The 20,067-nt window shown below is 40.8% G+C and overlaps 2 protein-coding genes across 3 annotated transcripts; both read left to right on the plus strand.

The window, feature by feature from the left end:
• Positions 1 to 245: 245 nt before the first annotated feature.
• On the plus strand, positions 246 to 13,287 carry dyrk4 (dual-specificity tyrosine-(Y)-phosphorylation regulated kinase 4). 2 transcript variants are annotated; one of them, XM_041038824.1, is made up of 14 exons: positions 247 to 671; positions 3,405 to 3,488; positions 5,138 to 5,290; positions 5,425 to 5,575; positions 5,823 to 5,986; positions 7,043 to 7,179; positions 7,934 to 8,074; positions 8,958 to 9,096; positions 9,345 to 9,426; positions 9,582 to 9,754; positions 9,893 to 9,953; positions 10,158 to 10,287; positions 10,451 to 10,608; positions 11,391 to 13,287. In XM_041038824.1, the coding sequence occupies exons 1-14, from the start codon at positions 648 to 650 to the stop codon at positions 11,663 to 11,665; spliced, it is 1,872 nt and encodes a 623-aa protein (XP_040894758.1). In that variant the 5' UTR covers positions 247 to 647; the 3' UTR covers positions 11,666 to 13,287. The 2 variants fall into 2 exon arrangements, with proteins under 2 accessions (XP_040894759.1, XP_040894758.1); XM_041038825.1 differs by lacking the exon at positions 3,405 to 3,488 and having other exon boundaries at positions 246 to 671.
• Positions 13,288 to 14,020: 733 nt separating this feature from the next.
• Positions 14,021 to 19,412, plus strand: ndufa9a (NADH:ubiquinone oxidoreductase subunit A9a). Its single transcript, XM_041037418.1, has 11 exons — positions 14,021 to 14,137; positions 15,426 to 15,599; positions 16,103 to 16,200; positions 16,337 to 16,428; positions 16,677 to 16,818; positions 16,965 to 17,067; positions 17,436 to 17,506; positions 18,183 to 18,259; positions 18,641 to 18,736; positions 18,934 to 19,000; positions 19,126 to 19,412. Exons 1-11 carry the CDS (start codon positions 14,083 to 14,085, stop codon positions 19,294 to 19,296), a joined length of 1,146 nt encoding a protein of 381 aa, XP_040893352.1. The 5' UTR covers positions 14,021 to 14,082; the 3' UTR covers positions 19,297 to 19,412.
• Positions 19,413 to 20,067: the final 655 nt, after the last annotated feature.

Here is a 20,067-nt window from a genome sequence, read left to right on the forward strand (position 1 = left end):
TTCACTGAAAACAAACTAAACCGTCAGATTTGCTTCACTTGACTGAAAAAAGATGAGATTTTCTGAGACTCTGTGAGACACTTTACACGGTCTGACAGCGAGCAGTCTAAATAACATTTACTGTAAATTAAGTGCGCTCGAGCAATGTGGCCACGACGTGCGTGCGTCGGTGTAAACCCCCCTCTGTGCGGCGTCGGTGTTGAGAGAGAGCGCATCAATCACATCGCATGGTGTAGGTGGACGACAGCAAACGGATAAAAAAACAAATCTATATCGGGACAGCCCCAGCTGTCAGCGGCAGAAACCTGAACAGGTGGCTCCTACAGTGTCTTAGCAGAGCGCGTCAAGGCGCAGAGACCCTCAACAGCTTGTCTCTCTCGCTAATCTCTTCTCTGACGACAGCGCATTTACACCGTGCGCGTAAAACCAGCAGCACGACAGGTCTGGATCGGTGGATCTGATCAGTCATCAGGATTTTACTCATCAGTGTTGTTTCAGTGTCCGTCACGAAGTTGGACTTGTTGGAACGCGTGTCTTGGTTTTGAGGCTGGACCGACAGAGTTGGATACAATGATTCTTTCTTGGATTTTATAATCTCCCCTCTGTGTTTTGGATTGTCAATCAGCTGTAAAGACACTGATAACAGCATGTTGCCAGAAATAAACAACAAGGTGAGGCACTTTGGTTGGTTAGCTGTTTGGCTGATTAGTTGTGAAGATACATTGTGGTTTAATAGAGTGTGGCTGTGTTTCTATGTTCATATTTATAATACATTTATTGGAATTTTATGGATCAGGGTGATGGTTTTCTTAAAATGGCAGGGTTAGTCTGATTATTTAATCAATGAGAGAGTTTTTAAGCTGCTATAACCTTACCTCCCATCATATTATGCTAATATTCCTGTATAGTGTCAGAACATATATCCACGTTTATTTTAAATTTTCCATGGAATGAGAGATACTCTTATCTGGATAAAGGGCTTCATCTCAGATCAGTTCCATTTCGGGAGAAACCTTCCACAGGTATCCTTTTACAATGACAAACCAAAGTAAAGGTCTATCATACACTCTCTGTGTATCGTGATTGATTGATGCCGAGAATGTGAAGCCATTCTCACTTTGGAAATTTTTCCATTTTTCCTGCACAAGTTATCCCACTTAAATGCTTATTTCGTAGTCCGCCCCCTTTCTCCTGACCGCATGCCAAGTTATGATGAAAAATCTGATCCATTTCTATTTCAGTCGATGTTTAGCCTACTTATTTCAGCGTTTGTTGTGCTGACAGATTCTGTAAGTCTATATGCGTTGTGGTGTATTTTTCACACCTTACATGGAAACTGATATAAATTTAACCCTTGCTGTTTTTGGACCTTTTCGTCTTTTTACTGTTTTTAGGAACAAAGGTGAGAAACGCAGGAATGTTTGTTCTGACAAGCCCCAACAACAAACACTTACTTTGATCACATGGGATTGATCAGTGATTATGGTGACATTACATGCATCCTCTCCTGTGGTCATAATAGATGCTGACAGGAGACAGCTTGTCGTGTGCAATGAAAGTGACAGGGCGACGTGATTATGCGTTGAAAAATGGCTGTGTATGTCTGACAGCTGATAGTGTCAGCGAGCACAGTTTTACTGTCTGTTGATGTTTACCCTCAGTTACTCCTGGTTTTATTGCTTTGCTGACCAGCTGACCCTGGAGGACCTTAATGAGCCAAAGCTGCTCTCATATACCTGCTGGGATGATCCTCTACCTCCAGCGAAGACCCCCTGTCAGCCGGCATTGCTCTTGACTTTTGTGTCTGATTATTTATCTATGTAGCTTTATCAAACTCATGGTCACATTTAGAGGAGATGCCCTGTTTGGTGTGTGCTTGTAATCATGTAGGTGCACACAGAAAAGACAATTTATAGTATCAGACAATTAAAGCCGACTCCCTGTTTGAAGTATTATGTCAAACCTGAGTTTTAGGCACAAATACAGACACAATATCATTTAACACCTGTTGTGTTAAAAGGTAAAAAAAAAAAAAAAAAAAAAAGACAAATTGTGTTCATTCACTTACTGTTCATTCAGTCTATCACGTGTTCAGCTGTTATTATTTCCTCATATAGTTTAGATACAGACACTCATCATTCATCACAGAGGAATAAAAGGTCACAGTCACTGTTTTTCTTTGGCACTTGTGCACATGTTATGATGCGCCCTGGGTTTCCACTGGCTCAGTGCTCATTAGCCAGGCTTACAGCACACCTGTACAGGTGATGTTTTAGACACCAGCCTGCCACAGTGATCTACATAGCTCCTGCTGTCACTCACAATGCTCCTGAGATTGTAACATGAGTACATCATTGTATCGTAACCTTGTTTGTCCACATGTGGTTTCATTGACTTATTGAAGGATTATAATAACTTGAATGTGAAAAGCAAAGCCAGGGGATGTTTGAAAGATGTGTTTACTTCCAAACAGTAAATCTCAGAAGTTTATAAATCAGAGGTAAGAAGTCGGTTTAGTGTCTCATCCTGCTCTGCTGAGCTGTCTGAGATGGGTCAGTTCAGCTCCCTCTTCCTCTGGATCATGTTCCCGTGACACTGACCTGATGTTGCTTTTGCTTCGCAGTCAGTGTTAAAGCTTAAGATTATGATTGGGATGCTGTTTCCTATCCAGCACCTGTGGACAACATCCTACTCAGCCTGTCTCACCCCCCCTCCCTCCCTTCCCTCCCACGCTCCAAGGCTGCCAGGGTGTGTTTAGTACGTATCCCCATATGGGGCTAAGCTTTATTTCACCCATATGGTGTCGTCCAACACAGTTGCACGCTCACCCGCTGATTAATAAGGCACGTGTAATCTGGCTTGGTGTCGGAGAGAAGCGTGCGGAATCACCCCGATTGCGTGTGATGCTTTTTTTTTTTTTTTTTTTATCAACTCTGCTATTTTTACAACATTCATTGCATCCTCACACACACATTCAGGCAAGTTTCTCTCCAGAGTGCACAATGTCTGAGGCACGTGTACATCCTCTGCCAGGCACATGGATGTGCACATGGGCACACACCTGCACAAACCAGCAGGTACACAGAGAATAATGGATAGTGAGGGGATCTTTGTTGCTGGGTTTTTGCAGAAGTAATCTATTTTAGGATCATAGTGCATTATTTTTGCTAGTCTGGCTGTAACCTCGCTCAGCTGCCCACAGGCTGTGTGTTTCTGAACAGACTGGAGAATACAGCCCGCATGAAGGCAAGAAGCAGTTTCATTATTATTTAACATGACTTCAAAAATTAACAGGAAGAAGTGTGGTGTTTTTGTTTCCAGCATGTTGGGAATAAAAAGCAGGGTTTTTTTTTTTTTTCCAATTCTATGGCACATTTTATGAATCGCTCTCATTCCTCCCACAGACATCACGACCGGAGGCTTTCCCTCACCCTCACAGACTCCCAGCAGAAGGAAACCGGCTTGGAACAAACCGACCGTGCTCACAGGTCAGAGCTTCCCCTCTGCGAAGATACTGTAGCAGCTGACCCAGAACACGTATCAGCAATGCCATCTTTTCCCTTAGTGTTTGAATTATGTAAGGTGTGCTTGAATTATTCTATCAATGGCTAAAAACATTGCTTGAGACATAATATTTGTCATTTTCCTCTGCTTTTTCTGTTCACACACATGCAGTAAACTACACCAGAGTACCTTCTAATATTAGAAATCAAAGACTAGTTCAGTAACGTGCTAAGAAAAAGGGCCTTATTATAAATCTAACTGGTAAAATTCACCACTGTGAATTCAGGTCATCCGTATAAACATTTATTTACTCAAGAGAACAACATGGACGTGTGTCTGTACACAATCTGTCTGTACATACGTGGTTATGTGGTGTAATGCATCACAAATGTCCAGTGATACGTGAGCATCTTATTTAAACAGCATGCCCCCCGGTTATGTACCGGCACATAACTGTGTTTACTTCCTTTGCCTGTTGTGGCAGGTGCTTGCGACTATATTTAGCCCTATCTCTATGCGTCATAACCAAGTTGGCAGATCCTGCAGCAGCTCTTAACACGTGAGAAATATCAGAACTATCTACTGTGTAGATGGGAAAGCTTTTCCTGGAATGCCGTTAATTATTAATATGAAAGAATTTATTATGTGGCTAATACAGTTCATTGCTAAAGGCTACACAATAGCATGGAGGGGCATCTCTGAAATTTTACACCTAAAATTTGTGGAAATTCTGCTCAAGCAGTGAAAGCATGTCTTAAAATATACTCTACAATGCCCCTCTTGACACAGATACACTTCTTTAGATATCTAACTTTTTGCCAGAGGACTTGGCATAGGACAGAGGTCTAATTTTGCCCATCATTGCCAGGGCTGAGCCTTGCAAGGCTGTGACACATGTAATCGTGCTCCCAGAGCAAGCGGGATGGCAGGCAGAGAAAAGCAGTTTGCTGCTCTTCACCTCTCCTGCAGAGCCACCACAGACAGACTCTGTCAGGACCCGGCCTCCTGGGGCTTTGTCCCCATTTCACTCTTACCCTGATCAGTAATTCCAGCCGCTACCTGCTGTGGGGGTGGTCCTGGTCACCTGAGCCAACGTACAAAATGCATGTGAAAGGGATGTAGATCTTAAACTGAGAACACAAACCAAAACTGGCGAGGGGAAGCTCAACACAAAGATGTACTCATGAAAAAATGAAAGGGGCTGTGACAAGCTTGTAGCTACAGCTTAAAAAGAATAATGCATTTAGACTTCACACTTGCTGACCCACTCTCTCTGGCTGCTTTGGTTGTTTTTAACTGGATGTGCTGTTTAGTATTTGTTATTCTGTTGAACTGAGATACAGAGTGGGTTACTCCCTATAGAAAAAGATCTTGAAAGGCCTCCAGCAGTGGAAGTTGGGAAATTTCTTTGATAATTTGCATAAATATTCTCCCTGCGTTTGTGTATTAAGAGCTATTATTATTCTCACTTCTATAAAAATCTGACTGAAAGATATTGTTTTCTCCACGATCTGCCCCTATTTTATTTTGTCTCTGTTACATTTTTGGTCATTTTAGTTTATGTAGTGAAGTTTCCAATGTGTCCTTTCTTTATTGAAGCCTGTAAAATTTAAACAATTCCTCTGATTTACAGAAGTTTGGCCCTGGTGTAGGGACTTTGCCTCAGCTTGAGCCACCGGTGGTCCAGGTGGTGGTCAGCAATGCCAAAAACCAGCACCAGCAGTCGGACAACATCCTGCCCCAAATTGCCAACAAAGGGGGCCAAAACAACTTTCAGACACACTCGGTGAGCCTCTCATATGGTTACAAGTTCTGACTGTAGCTTATATACAATATGAAGGTCTCACTGTAGTTACATTAGCTTTTCTTTGCTCATAATACAAATGGAATTTAGTTTCCCCTTGTGTGTCTTCTGGACAGGATGAGAGGCCGAAGCCCACCCAGCAGTTTGCCATGCGGTTTGGCGCAGCAATGGATAAAGTGTCAGTCTCTCGCAACAGCAAGATTTTCAGCAACAAGCTGGAGAAAGAGAAAGTGTATGAGGGACAGAGATTACCCATGTCACCCATAGGTATGTTATTAAAGATTAGAATGAAATACGACAGAATTTGAAGGCCACAGAGACAGTATTTCACATTTTGAATCTTTTGGAGGTGTTTCAACACAAACATGTTGCTAAGTAATAATTTTGATTCTACTGATGCAGTAAAAATAGCTTATTGGCACTGAAGATTGTTCACAATCCCCTGCTCTTGGCAGAGATGTAATCAACATGATAGAGACTCAGACTGTCCTCCTCCTCTTACTTCCTGTTGCAGAGGCACTCAAGAACTTCCAGGAGCGTCTGACAGAGTTTGAGCAGGAGGAAATCATGGACTACACAGAGATTTGGTTCCTGGGTCTGGGCTCTCAGAAGATCGAGGGTTCCCAGGGAGCACCGCAGAACTCTGGATATGATGATGAACATGGAAGCTACATTAGGGTAATGTTTTGGATAGAGTTTGATGGGATAGGTCTAAGCTTATTAAATCCCATTTAACCTGTTTTACATGTTAATGACCACTTCAGACCAGTGCCTTCCAGGCACCCAGTGGTTTTGGTACATGAATGAAATCAAGTTGCAGTCCAGAAACAATTCAGGCAAGCCATCAGTATGAATAACTGTTAAGAAAATTCCTTCTTGTTATTTTTGCTTCAGAGAAACTACTGTGTGCAGCCAAACTACAAGACATAAATATCAAACATGTTCCCATCTTGCTCTGAAACAAGAAGTTGTTTCAGAGCGTTACATTTTCCAGAAGCACTTGAATGCACTTGCAACAATTTTTCTAAACAGCTGCTGAATTACAATGAGTTGACAAAGAAGACAGACTGCAAAATGTTCACTGTGTTGAATCATGTTGTGTGATCTCTGAGAACTGAAACTCTGAAACAGAAACTAGAAATGTGAAGACACCAGGTTTTGTATCATACACACACATGCAAAGACCTCTGAGCTTCCTTAGCTGAACTGTACATGACCAGACGCCTTCACATGACCTGAATCCACCGGCTGCAGACATTAACCCATTGTTCTGTTGGACTGGCTTCATTGTTGAATACTGTGTGGAATAAAACTGCTCTGAGGTCACCAAACCCTGTAACAGCAGGCGTAACTGTCTTGTGTAAATCAGGAGACTGACAGGCATTTGTGTGTTAGATAATATGTAATGAATGAGCTGCTTAAGGCTGAGTGACTGACCACTTTTCAGACTCTTACATCTCTATTCAGGTCCGTCTCACTGTCACAGCTTTGACTGACGGCTACAGTGGAGCCATAGTTCACTTCGTACTGTAGCTGCTCAGAGTGGTGCACATAGCATTAATCATTTACAGTAGCTTTTACAGATTGAAATTGATTTAATTACATTGTTTTGATGTGTTCATGTGAGTTAGCTTTGCTGTTAGTGAGAGAGGTTGTTATTTTAGGACAAATACACGTTACATGAAAATGAATTCTGCTTAAATATTCACTGTGCTCTTCCTTTTGTTCTTCCAGGTGCTGCACGACCACATTGCCTATAGGTTTGAGGTGCTTGAAGTGATTGGGAAAGGCTCCTTTGGGCAGGTCCTAAAATGTCTGGACCACAAAAACAATGAACTCGTAGCCATTAAGATGATACGCAATAAGAAAAGGTAAGCCGTAATATTTTGTTCTGAAATATTTTATTTATGTCATGTCACTGACAAATTCACCTTTGAATTTCTTTGAAAAGATCTTCAAACTGTTCTCTGATCTAGGATATTCAAAACAAATCAACCTCTATCACTAGGTCAAGTGCTGTGTTACTGTATAGAATATGTTATTTGTCACATTCAAAGCGTCAACTTTTGGCATTCATTTGAGATCTGATACCATGTTGTGAGGTTTTTTCCCACATGCCTGCACCACGATCATTTTACATTGTAGGTGTCTGCCAAATCCTTGAGATCCTGATTTAGCGTGACAGAAGTCGGCACCCCTTGGTGTTATCTTACCTGTCCTTCCTCGGCGAGGATCACAGTGGTAGCAACTGCCTGAGTCCCGTAGGTTAGATGCAGAAGGAGCCATCAGGTCTTACCGCCACTTCAATAATGCAGAAAACAAAATGGGTGCAAACTGCCACAGCACTGCCTCGGGAGAACTCTGCACTGTGTCAGATAGTTATCTTAGATCTAATTTCTCCTGCAGGAGGATTGTGAATGTTTGACATACAGAAATGTCAAGAGATTTTAGATATTTTTGTGCGGGGACAAACCTCCCTGTCAGAGAAAAATGACAGGGCGCATATCAGAAGTTTCCAAAGAGTTCAAATGTTAGAGATCCTAGTATTCAGAAACAAATCGTTTTGAAACCACAGGTAACATTGGTGAATTTCAGTGTCTAACATCTCTACAAATTTGCCTGTAGGTTTCATCACCAAGCCCTAGTTGAGCTGAAGATCTTGGATGTAATAAAGCGAAAAGACAAAGACAACCTCCACAACGTCATCCACATGAAGGAGTACTTTTACTTCAGGAATCACCTTTGCATCTCCTTTGAGCTGCTCGGGTTAGTACATCTACTCACAGTCAGCATAAAAGCAAGCGGGCCTGCATGTTCAGAAAATAGTCTCAGAGGAGACTATAAAGACATCGCTGAATAATTGATCTGTTAATCAAACGTATTCAAGGTTAGCCACCTTTCTCCAGGGTCTGATCACCATACTGTCTTATCAAAGGCACTTCTCACTTATCTGTGGTCATTACTTCTACCTCTACATGACAGTCAGGAGTTAAGTGATTACCTGTGTACCTTAAACCATCTGCGTTTTAACGTGGATCGCAACTGATATCTATTTGAGGGGAGATAGTTTTGTGGATCACTCTGGCTGAATGACCTTTAGAGGACGTCTTGGACTGCCACCTTGTCTAACATTACTGTCACCGAATCCTTTAGTTAAGGCCTTGATTACGGCCCTATCTCTTACCCCTTCTTGCTTCATGGTGTGAAGGCTCCTGTTACACAGTCTAAAGAAGTTTATGCTTATCACAAGTAGCAGGAGGATACAGTTCGTGGCCCCCTCCCAAATGTGAGCACAATCATAGATTATTTCCAAGTATGCACGCGACAGTCACTGGATGTTTTATTATGGGCGATGTAAAGTGTAGAGTGACATCAAACTTAGCAACAGTTTTTTTTCGGAGCGTTTATTTGAGGAGCATGAAGGAGTACTTTATGTGGGGCATCTCTTTATAAGAGGGTCCTTACTGAGTTCACTGTCTATATAAAACAAACTATATAATTATAGAAAAACAAAAATATGTAAAAAATATTTTATTTTGGAGATGAAGCCGGTTTATCCTTTTTGAAGAAGTACAACATGCAAATAGCTTGTTGTGTTTAAACAGCATTATGAACTAACCATGCATCACTTTTTGTTTCCTTCTTGCAGGGTGAACTTGTACGAGCTCATCAAAAAGAACAACTTCCAGGGCTTCAGTCTCGCGCTCATCCGTCGGTTTGCCCACGCTCTGCTCAGGTGCCTCCAGATGCTGCACAGGGAGAAGATAATACACTGCGACCTCAAACCGGTACTGACTCCAACTACATCTGTAATACCTGAACATGTACTTGGAATACAAATTACTGGATATGATTTAAAATATAGTCAAGTCAACAAAACCTGATGTGGATCACGCTGCCGCTGATAATTGAACTGCAATATATCCCCCAGAACAATCATGTGAATTTGGCTCCATCTTGTGGAGAACTGTAATATTGCATCAGTAATACATGACAGCAATTGTCTTTGAATGTTTGTGGTTTTACCCCCAAACAGGAGAACATTCTTCTGTCTCAGAGAGGTCCAGGGAACATCAAGGTGGTGGACTTTGGGTCAAGCTGTTATGAACAACAAAGGGGTAAGAGCATATAACTCATCTGAGATGTACCAACCATGTGTTGCAGTGCTGAGATATTCAAAGAAATGGTCAGGTCTGGTCTGGTGAACATAAATCTTATATGTGAATTTATACGCCTTATTGTTTCTTCTTCCCTCCACTCCCACCTCCATTAGTGTATACCTACATCCAGAGCCGCTTCTACCGCTCCCCGGAGGTGATCCTGGGTCACCCCTATAGCATGGCCATTGACATGTGGAGTCTGGGCTGCATCCTAGCTGAGCTCTACACAGGCTATCCTCTCTTCCCAGGAGAGAGCGAAGTGGAGCAGATAGCTTGCATAATGGAGGTAACGACATGGAAATAATTGTGTGTCCGTATTTATTGCATTTATTGCAAGTTAAACAATTGTAAATGCAAATGTTTGAAATATTGTTGCTGATTTGCTTCAGTATGTGAAGGTATCCTGATAAGATATATCTTACAGGTTCTGGGAATGCCTCCAAATGATTTTGTTCAGTCAGCATCGAGGAGGAGGTTGTTCTTTGGTGAGAATTTTTCTTCACATAGATCTTTTTTTTTTTTTAGCTCTTATTTCTATGGATATTTTATTTGTTACACAGCATCCTGTGTAGATTATACAGCACAATAGAATATGGGATTACTAGATGAAAAAATGAATGAACGAATATCGTGGGGGGTTGCCTCCATTACTCTATGGAACATGGACATAAACCGTTTTTTTTGTGCAGACTCCAAAGGAAACCCAAGGAACATCACCAACAGCAAGGGGAAGAAGCGAAGACCCAACTCCAAGGAGCTGGCAGCTGCTTTGAAAACAAATGATGCTTTGTTCTTAGACTTCATCAGACGCTGCCTCACGTATGTCACCTTTGCACTTGTGCTAGATTATTTACAATAATAAGCGTCTTTTTGTATTTATCTTACATTTGGAAATGACTGCATAAAAACTGGATGGTACAGGATTAAAGATCTAATAACAAGCTGCACTTGCATACTTAAATTATTTTTATCTGTTTTTCAGTTGGGATCCAACCAAGCGTATGACTCCTGACGAGGGGTTACAGCACGAGTGGATCCTGGAGGGGAATTTCAACAAAGTCAGGCCAAGAACCAAGCCCACCGTGAAGAAGGCCTCTGACAGTTCAAGCAGCACAGACAGGCAAACAAACACCAAGCCTGGTAGGACTGCAGTCCATTTTATCATCCATGCTTTATACTTTTTGCATATATACAATGGCCTTTCATATGGCATAACAGAATTTTTTGAACAGCAGCAATACATTAGGGCTTTTGTCCCTGATCCACATCTGAACAATGTATAATCTTTCCACAAGCCAGCATATTCTCAAAATATATTTATACTTAACAGCTTGTTTAGCAGTAACATCTAAACCTAAGATACAGGCTAAAGTGTTCAGGTGACATCAGGCAAGTCAAAGCAAATCTCGGCTTTGATATTATTCCAGAAATCTAGCATCTTCCAGAAGACATGAAAATATGTTGCTTTCCTCATGTTACGTTTCATACATACCTCTGTACATTCACTGTCATACCTGGATCTGATCAGCGCCACATGTAATTTATGAATGATCCTGGTATGCACTTCATGAGACATATTAGAACGTTTACAATTGCATATTAATTTCCAGTCATCTGTGCTCCTTGCACTCCTAGTGCCCACTTCCCAAGAACATCTGTTAGTAGAAGATTTCTCCCAGTTGATGATTTTGCATTAAGAATTACACAGTAACTTTTTATTGACTGAAACAGATTTAATTAATAATTCTTTTGAAGGACCAATTTTCAGGCTGTCTTTATACTCAGGGACTGAATGTTTACATATATGATTCACACTTCAGTGTTATCTTGTTGTTATATAGGGTACTTATTAGCTAATGCCATAGCTGCACACATACCTCACCTCAAGCTTACAGTGAATGTCCTTTGTTTTCATGGTACAGCAGAGAAGGTCAGCTCAGAAAGCAACGCTAACGACAAGCTGAAGAGAGACAGCTCAGAAACAGGAACTAAGATGACTCCTGCCGAACGTCTGCGGCCCATTGGGGCTTCAGCGGAGGAGGAGGTGTGCGAGAGCGAGGGAAAGCTCTCCATGGATACCAAACAACAAGGAGGTGGAGAAAGGCCTGTTCACATCATCATCAAGCCTCAAGGGGAAGTGGGCACAGAGAGAAAAGACAGTCAGGAACCATCTCAGTGTTTGCCCCCTATCATCTAACAGTCCAATAGAAACTTACTGCGTTTATGACAAGTGGGAACTAAGGACGTTCAGGCTCAATATCCTACTTCCCACTTGAGAATGGTTGAGTTGTTGAAGCGGAAGTAAATGGATGGCTGAGAGAAAGTTGCATTTGTTCGGCTCTGCACACACAGAAAATAAAAAGATCCTTCATGCTGTTATTTGTACAAACATGTTGCAGTTGTGTCTCCATGACGTCACAAAACAAAATCAGGGCACAGAGAAAAGTCTGAGTTTCTGAGTTTTAGTTGGAAAGTAGCTTAAGTGGATGTTTTCTACTGACAGGTAGGAAATAAAACCAGTTCCCACATGCCATGAACAAAATACTGATGTGTGGAGGGGATACACTGATCATCGGCAAAGAAGGACATCTTCTATTTATTGTTTTAAATATGCAGTCATCGTGTATTATTTTTATTCTGTGAAACTTTGATTTTCAGTCAACCAGTTGTACGTTTGTTTTTGTTTGTTTTCTTTTTTTATATAAAGGACTTAAGATGCAGTTGCAGACAGGTATTTTGTTTAAATGTGTCACAATGGAGACATCAGTCTGTCTGCCACATTAGAGTACATTTGTTGAGTTCAGATCAGATAGTTCAAAATCTTTATTCACAGTGCAGCAAAAAGCGTTTTGCTGTCGCTGTCTCCTGTATTATTTATTGAACCTAATCTTTGCTGTGCATTGACATCTCAGATAAACAGGTTAGATTTTTACTTCTCTCAGTTTCCATGTTAAAAAACAACATAGTTGACTTTTTTTTTTTTTAATTCATAGGTAGGAAAATCATTCAAATCTTTGTTTTTGCTTTTTTCCTCTTTTCTTGTCAACATTTTAGACTCATTTTACTTTCATAATAGTAAAAGATTTTAAGATTTGTGTGCAATAAAGGCTGAGCCAAAACATTTTTTTAAAATGATGTTAACAAAGAAATAATTGTCTCGTACTTGTAATTGTAGAATGCAATTTATGACCTACTGATTATTAATTGTTTTGCTTATTTATAATGGAATATGTTGGATCCTATGTTTCATATTTGTTTAACAATTTAATTCAACAATCATAAAACGTGTATTTGTAATAGAATTTATTGTATATATTTCTGCTGTAATTTCTTATCTATGTGTAATACAGAACATATTTTAAGAAAATATTTCAGATATTTGTTGAGGGTTTAGACAAGGTTTTACTTGTTGTGTTGTTACTGTATGAAAACATTTTGTCTGTGTTATTCATAATATTTTTTATATTAGAAACAAAAAGACAATCCTATTATTGATAGTTTGTGCCTTGCAGTATTAGAAATCTTGCACTTTACTATTGTGTGTGTTCACCTGGATTAGAAACCACTGGATTCTTACCTGTCAGACAGACAGGAGTTCAGACTACCTTGCCAGGATCCCTTTCATTTGACAACGTGTCTCAGCTAATGTTACAAAACATAATGAAACAACTGTTCCATTATTTACCACCTTTTTACAATTGACTTGTGTATTTAGTCGCCAACAGGGATCCAACTTAAACTGAAGATAGACCTGTGCCCTCTCTATTAGCTAAGCAACCAGAGATCCCAAGAGGATGGACTGCAGCTGAAAACGATAAAGGAAAGTAATTTTTATGTATTTTATGATGTAATAAAAATTTGTTTCAAATAACGTGTTTTTATATTTGATGATTTTTATACACATAGTTGTGATTCTATGTTTGTTATTCAATCTGTAATGACACTGAGGTTTCTTTGCCATGTTGTTAAAATTTCATTTAGACAACCAAGTCCTATACTGTATAAACTTAATGTGGTCATAGTTTGCATTATGCCAGTGATCAATAATAATAGCAATAAAACTAAAAACTCTATTACAAGTTAATGAATTAATATGAACTCAAAGTAAGCAAGGCCTGATGTCTAGTATTTAAATAATATAAATTTCAAAAATATATAGTTAATGTTTAAGTTGTCATGTGAAGTGTCTTTGAATATATTTTAAAACACTCTATACACAAAATGTATAACTAAAAAAAAATTGCGACCCACATTCTACACTTTTTATAATAGTTATTTAATTGCATATTTATCTGTTTATTGGGGTCCTCCAGTAACAGCATCAAACCAGACAATGCAAACATCATGAAAACAAAGACTGTCATGTCAATTCACAGCATTGTTTTCTGACACGTCTACGTGTCTATGAAATGAAAAAATAGCTCTTCTATCATAATGAAACAAAGGCCTATCAGACCTTCCATTCAGTGTACCTTGCGTTTTTGTATGCTTGGCAAAACATCTTAAAGCTCCATGTCTTGCATTTTGCCTTGTGTACGCGTCACTCCTCTCTCCTCAGTTCAGACCAGTGTTGTGCATGTATTTTGGCCCACACGGCACGCCGTAGTCGGAAAGATGGCGACCGTAGCGCTGGTTAGCCGTCCTGCGAGTGTCCTTCCAAAGATTTCAAGTGAGTAACGTTAAAACAGTTGCTAGAACACATGCATATGTGTATCTAAGAGTATATTACAGCGTATTTTTCGCCTATGACATCCCAGCACAGGCTCACATTTAGACCACATACCCAGGTTGAGTGACCTTGCTAACCGGCTCGGCTAATCACTTGCTAGCTGTGGTTTCAGTTAGCTAGCGGCTCACATTTAGATCTTTAAAATGTCTAAATATTTTTAATAGAATGAGTTACAGTACTCTCTGAATACCCGCATCACTTTGTGGAATAATACTTGTAGAATTAAGGATAAAGCACTTAGTTTGGCTGAGCTTTGGCCTTTAGCCTCTCTAGTGGGCTACCGTGATGTGATATCTGTCACAGAGACTCAAATCACACTGATCTGATAAATGTGAACTAACGTGGGACAGGTTGACACTCTGGAAGTGATACAAAAGTTTTAGATGTCTGGTTGACGGATCTGTTGTTACATCGATGAGCGTTGTAAATAGTTATGATATTGACAATATTTGTCTGCGCAGTGATCCTGAGTTAGGGGTACTTGGTAATCATCCACTCGTTAAGAATTGTATTGTCTGTAAGTTTCTGTTGATCTTCATCTTGTCAGTGCACACATATACTCACCAAGCACCTCAGTAGTATCACCATACTAACACTGGGTAGTTCCTCCCTTTGCTCTCAAACAGCCTCAGTTCTGTGTCATGGATTTCAAAAGATGTTAGAAACTTTGAGATTCTGCTTCATGTTAACATGACTGCATCACATAATTTATGCAGATTTGTCAGCTGCACATTAATGCTGCCAATGCTCTGTTCTATCACATCTCAAAGATGTTCTACTGGATTCAGATTTGGTGACTCAGGGAGGCCACTGAAGTTTACTGAACTCACCGTCATATTCATGAAATCAGTTTGAGACAAATTTTGCTTTGTGAAATGGCAGGTTATCATGGCAGAATTTGCTGTTATTCACTAGGCAGATTGGGTCCAGTTTGCATGTTCTCCCTGTGCCTGTGAGGGTTTTCTTTGGGTACTACGGTTTCCCCTAGGTGTGAGAGTGAGTATGTGGTTTTCTGTCTTTGTGTGTCGGCCCTGTGATTGACTGGCGACCAGTCCAGGGTGTACTCCGCCTCTCGCCCGTAGTCAGCTGGGCTAGGCTCCAGGCCGCCAGCAAACCCTCACGGATCAAGCAGTATAGCAGATGAATGATGTTAGCTAACACAAAAGCTGAATGTGTCCTACCTTTTGATGCTGACCAAATGCTGCCTGTGTTCCTCTCCTTTCAATAGGCAGCTGCTCCGCTGCTGTTTTGTCAGCTGCATCTGTCTCCACAGTCCAGCAGAGGAAGCTGCACCATGCTGTCATCCCTAAGGGGAAAGGAGGGCGCTCCTCTTCCAGTGGGATAGCGGCCACGGTGTTTGGTGCCACAGGTTTCCTGGGTCGATATGTTGTCAGTAGGCTGGGTGAGTTTAAAAATATAACATCAATACTGATATTAAGCAATATACATACTAATATTTACTTTATTTTCTTCACAAGCTTGAGTTTGCAGACGTCACATAATGTATCCAATATCCCAGATATCATCAGCTGACAGAAACCTGATTGTAATATTATGTGGAATGCTGACAACTCGTTATCTGATGAAAGATTGCTGTAGTTTTAAGACAGTTGTATTACATCAGACATTTATAGACCATGTGTAGTAAAAGTAAATGTAAAAATGTTTTGGTTTCCATTACAGCACTTTATTAATATGTTGGAGTTTTGGTATTTGATCAGCTGTCTAAATAGAAGTGATTGATCTGGTTAGGACAATATATGAATTGACTTCTTCACTGTTAACTTGGTACATAGGTTTCCTTGGCAAATGTTAATATTTTAAGAAATTATTGCTATGAATTGCATTTTTAAATTGATGATGCATTGATGTGACTGTATGTGTTTATTTACTGATGATTTGCAGGTCGAATGGGCTCTCAGATCATAGTCCCTCACCGCTGTGATCAGTATGACGTCATGTACTTCAAGCCCATGGGTGATCTTGGACAAATCATTTTTATGGTAAGCTGCACGCTGTACAGACACTTGGGCATCTCGCAGAAATATTGCAACACTCGTGGATTGTGGCATCTTCTCTCTGCAAGTACTCTAGAGCATGAGCATGAAATGCAAATGTTTCTGTTCTGTCTTGTTGCAGGAGTGGGATGCCAGGAACAAAGACTCCATCAAACAGGCTTTGGAGCACTCTAATGTGGTCATCAACCTGGTGGGCAGAGAGTGGGAGACAAGGTGTCCTTGGAAAACATCTTAAAAACATCTGATTTATCTTATATTATGTTTTTCCACATGAAGTGGAATTTTAATTCTTTCCCACTATGACACATGGTGTGTCGCTGTGTTGTCACGGTCATGTGATCAGAGTAACTCACCTGCAGTAGTGATATTAATGCATGGCCACTCATTAAGGTGGCTGGTCCCATGGGCTTGGATGTAGGTATAAGGTAAATGAGTTGCATTTTCCCTCTTTTTGTGTAAAGGAACTATCGCTTCGAGGATGTCTTCGTTTCCATCCCTCAGCAGATTGCCAGGGCAGCCAAAGAGGCCGGCATCACAAAGTTCATCCACATGTCTCACCTCAACGCTGACATACGCAGCCCATCCAAGTACCTGAGGAACAAGGTAGTGGGGCTGCACATGTCTGCCACTCAGTCTAACTAATTTATCCGTTTTAGTGTATCTACATGTCAAATCCAGTGCTGCCGACTACTACTGGTTAATGTGTTTACATGTAGGTGATCGTTGCGTGTAATGTTCCTTTATCACAGGCTGTAGGGGAGGCGGCAGTGAGAGACGAGTTTCCTGATGCTATCATCATGAAGCCCTCTGAGATGTTTGGGAGGGAGGACAGATTCTTCAACTATTACGCAAGTAAGAAGTTCTGTGTGTGTGTGTGTGGTATGTTGGTATCGGAACCCGATACCGATACTGGATCAGATCAGCCCCATCCCTACATGGTACATAAAGTTATGTGTGTGTGGATGTTGTTGAGTCTCTTTCCAGGGATTGTGGTTTAGTTTTTGTGCATTTGGTGCTCTGTTGTGGATGCGCCAGCTTCAGTTGTGCTCCAAACGAAGTTCATTGTTGTCTCTTCATCGGCTTCCACAAGCTCGAGCAGAACTATTGCTAAACTTCTTTGGCTCACTTCCGTCTGTTCCACAGACTTGAAATGTTAGCCAGTTCGCCAGCTAAGCAGCCAGGCAGTGAAAATTTAATGTGTGGCTTTAATGCTCTTTCAGACATGCGCTGGTTCGGCAATGCTGTTCCACTTATTTCCCTGGGGAAGAAGACGGTGAAGCAGCCTGTTCATGTGAGTTTGTTGAATGGAAGGATCTGTTCTAATATACGAGAGGTGATTGATGATTTTGTGGCCTAAGGTAGAAGGATATGAGTTATACTCACGTATCATGCAGGTGCAGTTCAGCTCACTGAGGGATTATGCAGAAAGTTTGAAGTTAATAACTTTTGTGGTAGTTCTGTTTATTTTGGGTAATTTAAAATTTCAAGCCAGCACAGTCTGAGTCAGTGACAGATTGTACAGCCAGACAAGCAGAGCCAGGAATGTGGCTTTGACCTCGTCCAACAAGTGCCCTGTTCATCACCTCTTCCCCAAGATGAAGAAGGAACTCAGTGGCCACCATTTTGACAGTGACCAGGACTCCATTTATCAATAAATCTGCAAGGTTTTCTAAAACCCTCTACCATCTACCACAAACTTGTCAATCACTCATCATCTGTCAATTTCACAGTTCAATTTTATAACACCATCTAAATCCTGTTGGTTATAAGAACTCTCGCCACAACTGTTGTTAAATCACAAAGTATGGTGAGGCGAACTGTCTAACTTGGGTATTCAGTATTTACATTTTCCGTTAAAACTGTCATGTCCCAGTGAAACAAGACACACGTCTTAAAATGATTTACTTCACTGGACCCACAGGAACTCGTGTAACAAGGCCATCTTAATTGTTTCTGTCTTCCCTCAGGTTGTGGATGTGGCCAAGGCTATCATCAATGCTGTGAAAGATCCTGATGCTAATGGAAAGACCTATGTACTCGTTGGGTAGGTGGTCAGTTCTCAAATAACTTTGTTTGAAAACAAATGCATGCCTGCACTTAAAGCACAAATAATTTAGAGATATAAATTTATAGCACAAGTTGTGACAAATCACCATAATCTGCTCTGAGATAAAAAATTGTACTTTAATGATAAATTCATGTTTGTAATTTACATATTGCCTTTCAAAAGCCCAGGACTTGAAAAGCAGTGAATGAAGTTTATACGTGTTAGAAAGCAAAGCGATATTGGCCCTCACAACTGATTCATGTGTATGAAAAGATGATGCTGGTCCACAGCTCATGACCTGGCTTTCTTATCGCCCGTGAGCACGGTGAGGACTGTCCTTAATAGACTGTTTTTGTCTTGTCCTCGGTTGATGCCCAGGCCCAACCGTTACCTCCTTCATGACCTGGTGGAGTACATCTATGCTGTGGCACACAGACCTTTTGTGCCCTACCCTCTGCCCCGCCCTCTTTATCAGTAAGTTCCTTACACAAATTGAACATTAAGGCACATTGAAGAGATCCTGTTTCACATTACCCCCAAGATGTTGGTGATGCAAACTGAACACGTTACACAAGTAACAACCCCCCAGAGAGCCACCAGTTGCCGGGTGCAGGGTGCACTCATGGCTGCACACTCATGTGATAGACTCTGTTTTGCTTTTCTTTTCTCAGCCTTGCTGCTCGGTTTTTTGCAATGAGTCCATTTGAGCCCTGGACAACCCCAGACAAAGTCGACAGGGTAAGAAAGCCAGGATTGTGGTGTTGTGCCACCATTTGTGGAGCCTTTTCCTCCAGCTCCATTTGTACTTATTACAGTCAATAAATGTGCAGCCCTTAATTCTGTGGCGCACTTTTGTTTTCCAGTTTCACATAACAGACATGAAGTACCCAGGGCTTCCTGGTCTGGAGGATCTCGGTATCACTCCTTCCAGTGTAGAACAAAGGGCAATTGAAATTCTGCGTCGCCACCGCCGATTCCGTTACCTGGAGGCTTACCTAGATGAGACAAAGCCAGCCAAGACTGTCGACTATTAACTGCCTGTTGACAAATCTCACCACAGCTGCTAGGGCAGCCAAAGGATGTCAGCACTTCTGCTTTGTCCTTTTGTCTTTAACTGTATTCTGTATATAAATAAAACAAATATCCTTTAAGAGTTTCCTTGTTTGGAGTGTTTGTGTTGCAAATTGTTATTAGATATGGTGCCACAGTTACAGTTAAAAGGAGTTTTCATCTGTACTTCATGTTCACACCACTGGACTTATACATTTTGTTTTACTACACTTGTGGTGTGGTTAATTAGCAGAGACAATACCAAACCAGAACTGCCAAAGCAAATATATGTCGAGTGCTTTAAGAAACTGGGAGTGTCATAGCAACCAAGTCATGTAGGTCACAAAACAAATGAGGAAGATCACGTGTGATAATGTAGTTAGAAAGCTAGATTACGTACAATAGCCAAAATAGATTAAACAGAAAAATCAAGAGACTGTATGTAGGACTATAATCAAACCAATATGTATTTAATGAGTACTGGTGTGAACCATTGCGCTGTAATGTTATAAAAGAATAAAACATCAGAAAAGTGGGGGAGGGGTTGAATAAGCTGAATAGGCACAGCAAACACTCAAGTGTACTTTGAAACCTTCGTTATATTGTTAGCTTGATAAGTTAACAAATAGCAAGTTTCTATGATGTGCAGGTATCGTACATCATAGAATCCTTTAAAAGCAGTGTATTGACTCAGTTTGCTCCTACGCCCGCCTCATTAAATTGTTTAAATTTTAACAGGAAATTAAACAACTATA

The sequence above is a fragment of the Toxotes jaculatrix genome, chromosome 5 (genome assembly GCF_017976425.1).
Source record: "Toxotes jaculatrix isolate fToxJac2 chromosome 5, fToxJac2.pri, whole genome shotgun sequence".
Lineage (NCBI taxonomy): Eukaryota > Metazoa > Chordata > Actinopteri > Toxotidae > Toxotes > Toxotes jaculatrix.

Bases quoted from the DNA above. Each gene is read 5' to 3' on its own strand.
- dyrk4 (XM_041038824.1), top strand. From the start codon at position 648: ATGTTGCCAGAAATAAACAACAAG. The intron at 7,180-7,933 runs GTAAGCCGTAAT...ATTTGCCTGTAG, and splicing joins ATGATACGCAATAAGAAAAG to GTTTCATCACCAAGCCCTAG. The intron at 10,288-10,450 runs GTATGTCACCTT...TCTGTTTTTCAG, and splicing joins TTCATCAGACGCTGCCTCAC to TTGGGATCCAACCAAGCGTA.
- ndufa9a (XM_041037418.1), top strand. From the start codon at position 14,083: ATGGCGACCGTAGCGCTGGTTAGCCGTCCTGCGAGTGTCCTTCCAAAG. The intron at 14,138-15,425 runs GTGAGTAACGTT...TCCTTTCAATAG, and splicing joins TGTCCTTCCAAAGATTTCAA to GCAGCTGCTCCGCTGCTGTT. The intron at 17,507-18,182 runs GTGAGTTTGTTG...GTCTTCCCTCAG, and splicing joins CGGTGAAGCAGCCTGTTCAT to GTTGTGGATGTGGCCAAGGC.